The 6,298-nt window shown below is 43.6% G+C and overlaps 2 protein-coding genes across 2 annotated transcripts; one reads left to right on the top strand and one right to left on the bottom strand.

The window, feature by feature from the left end:
- Nucleotides 1-182: 182 nt before the first annotated feature.
- On the bottom strand, nucleotides 183-1,436 carry EMWEY_00000310 (hypothetical protein, conserved; the record flags this gene model as incomplete). Its single annotated transcript, XM_013477145.1, has 1 exon — nucleotides 183-1,436. The coding sequence occupies one exon, from the start codon at nucleotides 1,434-1,436 to the stop codon at nucleotides 183-185; it is 1,254 nt and encodes a 417-aa protein (XP_013332599.1).
- Nucleotides 1,437-3,401: 1,965 nt separating this feature from the next.
- Nucleotides 3,402-5,531, top strand: EMWEY_00000300 (plasmodium falciparum CPW-WPC domain-containing protein, putative; the record flags this gene model as incomplete). The annotated part of the gene is made up of 5 exons (XM_013477144.1): nucleotides 3,402-3,410; nucleotides 4,336-4,539; nucleotides 4,878-5,142; nucleotides 5,207-5,291; nucleotides 5,474-5,531. 5 exons carry the CDS (start codon nucleotides 3,402-3,404, stop codon nucleotides 5,529-5,531), a joined length of 621 nt encoding a protein of 206 aa, XP_013332598.1.
- Nucleotides 5,532-6,298: the final 767 nt, after the last annotated feature.

Here is a 6,298-nt window from a genome sequence, read left to right as displayed (position 1 = left end):
CTGCTGCTGCTGCTGCTGCTGCTGCTGCTGCACGACTACCACAACCACAACCACCACAACAACCGCACCACCGCCACTCCAACTACCGCAGCAGCAGCACTACCACCGCTACAACAGCAGCAGCAGCAGCACCACCACCGCAGCAGCAGCAGCAGCAGCAGCAGGAGCAGCAGGGGTTATTATTACCATAGTAGAGGTGTATCAGTAAAATCAACAAATCTGCATGAATAACATGTTTGTGTATCATGAGGATTAACCATGAATGTATGTATACCTCCTGCTGCTGCATATAGATCTATAGCTTGCTGCAGCTGACTGCAGCGCAGCACGAGCCTTCTTGCTTCTCTTTGCATGCGGGTTGTTGCTGGATGAGGTAATGTATAAGGCTGCAGCAGCAACAAACGTGGCTGCTTGCTGCGCTGCAGTGTATAGGCACCTCGGGGTGTTGTTGGTGCTGTAGGTATACTCATTAAATCTATATCTTCTTCTTCTCTGCTGCTGCTGCTGTTGCTGCTGCTGCTGCTGCTGCTGCTTCTACTCTTCCTGCTGCTTCTTCTGCTGCTTCGCATGCTGCTCAACTTGCTGCTGCGGTGCATGCTGCTGTCACTACCACTGCTGCTGCTCTTGCGGTGGCTGCTGCGACGGCTGCTGCTGCTGCTGACGGGACTCTTAGGAGATTGGGCAGGAGGAGGAGGAGATGGAGGTCTTATTGTCTCCTGCTGCTGCTGCTGCTGCTGCTGCAGTGGTGGTGGTTGCTGCTGCTGCTGCAGTGGTGGTGGTGGCTGCGTAGGAGCACGTGATAAGGGTTTACTGTATGTATCTGGTGGTGATGGTGCTGCTGCAGCAGCAGCTCTTGCTGCAGTAGCTACACTTGCTGCTGCTGCTGCTGTTTCTCCTGTTGTCTTTGCTGGTGCTGCTGTTGCTGCTGCTGCTGCTGCTGCTGGTGTACTAAATTCATCAACAGGTAGAGGGCTACAGTCCCCCTCAAGTTGCTGCAGGGGCCCATCTTCTTCTTCTTCTTCCTCTGGTTCTTTTGCTGCTGCTGCTGCTGCTGCTTCTTCTTTCTCTAATTCGTCGCTGCTGCTGTCCTCGCTATGAGGAACAGAGATGATCTCCCTGCTGCCCCTCTCTATAGGTATATCTGTTAGCTGTTTGCTGAAGCTGGAAGCAAATGCTGCAGCAGCAGCAGCAGCAGCAGCAGCAGATTTACTACGGTCACGCTGCAGCAGCAAAGGAGGCTCCTCTTTATCTGGTTTTACCTCACGAGGATCATATAAAGGATAATACATTTGTATTCCTTCTTCTTCTTCTTCTTCTTTTTTTTCTTTTTCTTCTTTGTCTTTTATTTGTTTATCTATTTCGTCATCTTCTTCTTGCTGCTGCTGCTGCTGCGGGCGCCGCCGCCCTACACGACGCATCCATGAGAAGCAACTCATACTTTTATTATTATTATTTATATTATTAAGGGAATAAAAGGGAGGAAATTAGCTGCTGCTAATGCTGCAGCTGCTGCTGTTGTTGTTGCTGCTGCTGCTGCAGCGGGAACGGCACAGATTCTTTGACTACGCCGATTGACCAACAACTAGCGGCGGTGTATATACAAGGGGAGAAAAAAGGAGGAAAAGGAAGAAAATTACCTTCTTTTTGTTCTTTTTACCTTATTTAATCAATTAATTAATTAAATTAAATTAATTAAATAAAAAATAAGAAAGAAAAGATCTAATCTTTGCTGTGCAACAGAAAGGAGAGGCGCTGCCGCCCTAGGGGCCTCTCTTGCGGTGTCACTGCAGCACAACTAATTAAATAAATAAATAAATAAATAAATAAATAAATAAATAAATATATTTTTTATTTTATTTATTCTTATTCTTTTTATTTTTTTTATTCTTTTTATTTAATTAAATATATTTATTCCTGTACATATGCAACAAATATTTCCTGTCGATTGGATAAACAGCAAGAGGCAGATGGTGTGCTGAGGCTGCTGCTGCAGCTGCTGCTGCATGGCAGCAGCAGCAGCAGCAGCAGCAGCAGCAACTCCTTAGGAGGGTTTTCTTTGCTTTTTTTTTGCTGCCTTAATATAATAAATAAATTAAAAATAAAAATAAAAAATAAATTTAATTTACAAAGCTGCACACTGCACACACCAATCCTATACCCGGAGGGTTTAGGGTTTAGGGTTTAGGGTTTAGGGTTTAGGGTTTAGGGTTTAGGGTTGTTGTTATGGCTCTTGCTAGCCTTCCCTACCTAAAGGGTTATTTTTTCTTCTTTATTACGCTACTAAGTTGATTATAATTATTATTATTGTTATTATTATTATTTAATTTAATTTAATTTAATTAATTTATTTATTTATAGCAATAAATGAATAAAAAATAGGGAAAGGCTGTTGACCAATGGACCTCTGCAGCGGCTAGAGCTGCCTATACACCGCAAAATAAATAAAAAATTGTTTTTCTTATTTTTCTTCCTTTTTACATAAAAATTAAATAATTTTGTTTATTTAATTGATTAAAAAGAATAGCAAATAGATTCTTTTGTATAAACAAAAAAATATATAACAATATAAATATATTTTTCTTCTTTTTTTTTATGTGTTTATTTATTATATTATATAAATATAAACACTTATTTATTCATTTACTCCCCCCTTTATGCATGCATGCATGCATGCATGCATGCATGCATAATTGGCTGCATGCCTGCATGCATGCATGCAATTAGATATGCATGCATGCATTAATATAATTAAATGCATGCATGCATTTACTGCATGCATTTAATTAATTATTTTTTATTTATTTTTTTTTATTAATAAATATAAAAGAAGGACATAAGAGAAAAAATATATACCAGCATAAACAAATAATTTAAATAAATAAATAAATAAATAAATATATTAATTAATATTAATTAATTAATTAATATATTAATATATTAATAAATAAATTAATAAACAAATTAGTAGTAGAGAGGCATGCTGTGTATAACAACAACTAAATGTAGCAACACACACCAACACGATCTCCGCACAATGCTGCTGCTGCTGCTCCCGTTGCTGCTGCTGCTGCTGCTCCCGTTGTTGCTGCTGCTGCTGCTCCCGTTACTGCTGCTGCTGCTCCCGTTGCTGCTGCTGCTGCTGCTCCCGTTGCTGCTGCTGCTGCTGCTGCAGATGTAATATTAGCAGCAGCAACAGCTGCTGTTGCTGCTAGTGCTGCTGTTGTTGCTGCTGCTGCCTGTAGCTCGCAGCAAAGGTTGAAAGTTTGCTGACACACAGAAAAATTGAGAAAGACCTCCAGCTGCTGTTGCTGCTGTTGTTGTTGTTGCTGCTGCTGCTTCTGTTGTTGCTTCTGTTGTTGCTGCTGTTGTTGCTGCTGCTGAAGCTGCTGCAGCTGCTAACCATGCTCAAGGTACAAGTCGCATGTATGCTGCTGCTGCTGCTGCTGCAGTGGCCATCGAGATTGCTGCTTTAGCTGGTGTTGAACACTGCATGGGTGTCCAGACAACAGCAGATGATGAGGTGAGGAGGGCAAAGCAGCAGGGAAGAAGAAGCAAGGTTGCTGCTGCTGATGCTGATGCTGAAGCTGCTGCTGCTGCTGCTGTTGTTGCTGCTGCTGGTGGCGGGGGGCATTAGAGGACGCTGTGGACCCTTTGCGTCTGTTATTTAGATATATTAATGTGTTACCAAAGACAGGAAATACAAAAAGACTGCCACTGCGAACCATCGTATGGTGCTTCCTCGTTGAATGACTGACACACTAGGCGTTGATGGCGGTCAAGGGGTCGTTCTTTGCTGAGAAAAGGAACGAAATAAACACAAATTTGCTACAAAATAATATAATAAACTAAATTACAAAAATAAAGGTTGACCAAATTGCTCCACACCGCCGCTTAGGTGTCTGGGGCTGCGACCGATCATCCATTTTGCAATTCAACTTTTGAACGAACGAACGAACGACGGTGCAGGCAGTAGACGAATTTTGCGCTCTTGCTCCTTCTTCTATGTCAAAGACGGTGAAAAATTACGAATAAAAAAAGATTGAAATAAAACTTAAACATGAATTGGTGCAGTTTATGTTTATTTAACGAGGAGGTTTCCTCCAAATGTGCGGCTAAAACGATTTTTTGAACTCTCGATACACCGCAGCCGGTGTTGGCAGCACCACTGGAAAGCGGCAGCTTTCCCTAGGAAAGCAACGGCAACCTCCAATAAAATAGCAGTAATTAAACGAAATATTATATTATTAGCTGTTATTTTGAAAGTATTCAATGAATGCCCCCTTTTTCTTCCTCCTATTGATCTGTTTATGCTCGTGTTCTGCTTTTCGGTTTCAGTCGGCAGCGCCGCTCACCCCTCCCACCCCATCACCGCCTGCAGCATCAGACATAAATAAACTCTTGAGTTTTGATGAAAAAAGACAGAAGGATTGCAATGACCTAAAAAGAAAACTCCAAGTGGAGAAGTCGACCGTCAGGAAACTCACGCAGGAAGAAAAAGTGGCACAATGCCAACGGGAAATCGACCCAGAGGCGGAAAAGGTAAACAAATGTCAACCTCTAAACCCTACACCCTAAACCCTAAACCCTAAAACCCTTCAGATTCCCTTCATACAAAGGCCTATGATGAAGCCGACCATGATGAAGGCGTGTCTGCAAATGAAGGATGGTCTGTTGTCTTGCCACTTATCTGCAACGTGTAAACACTAAACCCTAAACCCTAAACAAAAAATATTCTATCCAGAGGAGGAGAAGGAAATGGAGGCAAAGGAGAAGCGAATTGAAGAATTAGAGTCAGAATGCAAAGGCGAGGTACCTCAAAACCCTAAACCCTAAACCCTAAACCCTACCTCCGGAATCCTCATTGCTATCTTCTTCAGATGGAAGCCTTGACGGAATCTAACAAAGAAATGGAAGAGAAGAAGAGGGAGCGGGAGTTGCCATTAAGAGGTTACGACCTCTCTGTGTTGCAGCGGGAGCTCGAGGAGCAGCAGCAGCAACAGCAGCAGCCGCAGCAGCAGGAACCAGTGATTGAGTTGCTCACTGAGCAGCGGTTCTGTCCTCACGACTTCTCTGTGCTTTGCCCCTTTGCTTGGATACCCATAGGAGATGAATCTTCTTGCAAAGCTCCAGAAGCTTACATTGGTGAACTCTAGGGTTTAGGGTTTAGGGTTTAGGGTTTAGGGTTTATTGTGTGTGGACACCGTAGGGAGCTGCGAAAGGCAAATGAACTTCGCTGTTAGCCAATCAGAGAAAGAACAGCTAGAGGATCAGTGCCTCATTTCTTGGCCCTGGTACTCCTAAACCCTAAACCCTAAACCCTAAACCCTAACTTCTTATTTCTCATGGGGTTCTTCGTTGTGCAGCATGAAGAAATGCAAGAGGGACTACACCCACCTTTGTCCTGAGAAATGGATCGAGTAAGTGTTTAGGGTTTAGGGTTTAGGGTTTAGTGCCTGAGCTATCCTCCTTTCAGGGAAGATAACGGCATTTGCGAGGCACCTTTCTCTTATTCCGGTGAGCAAGGGGTTTAGGGTTTAGGGTTTATGGTGTAGGGTTTAGGGTTTGGAGTTTTGTGGGCTAAGGGAAGAATTTCCCTTCCCCTCCAGTAACCAACCCTAAACCCTAAACCCTAGACATTTATGCTGCCAACCCTCAGGGCGATGCGAGCGCAGCACAAACTTCGCGGAAATGACTCCGTGTGTCTCCAAACCCTAAACCCTAAACCCTAAACCCTAAACCCTAAGCCCTGAATTGCAGCTCTGACAAGGAGCGATGGTCAAACTCGTGCGAAGCATTCTGTAAGCCCCTTCCTTTTCAGTGTAAACCCTAAACCCTAAACCCTAAACCCTAATTTGTTGTTGAAGGGCCTTGTGAGGCGCCTTGCGTTCGCGACTATTCAGCTGCATGCCCTGAAGGGTGGACCCTCTCTGGTATTGAAAACCCTTAACCCTAAACCCTAAACCCTAAACCCTAAACCCTGAAAAGGTGATATTTGCGAGGCCCCTGAGGAGTACAATGGCCCGTGCAGCAAACAAGAAGCAGCAGCAGCAAATAAGGAAACAAAAATGCTGCTAGAGGAAAGATGTTTGCTGCTCTTTCCTTGTCTTAATCTTTGTGCTGCTGGCCACCCCTCTCCTTGTCCTGACCAATGGTCACTTAGTCAAGGGTTATGCACTCCCCCAGTAAACCCTAAACCCTAAACCCTAAACCCTAATTGATAGAGTTGATTTTTTTATCTTTTCCCTCTTTCTCTCTCTGTAGGAAAACTACACTGGCCCATGTGCTGCAGGCTTACCGC

Source organism: Eimeria maxima, genomic scaffold (genome assembly GCF_000499605.1).
Source record: "Eimeria maxima Weybridge genomic scaffold, Emw_scaff1, whole genome shotgun sequence".
Lineage (NCBI taxonomy): Eukaryota > Apicomplexa > Conoidasida > Eucoccidiorida > Eimeriidae > Eimeria > Eimeria maxima.
This window is presented reverse-complemented; position numbering and strand designations above follow the sequence as displayed.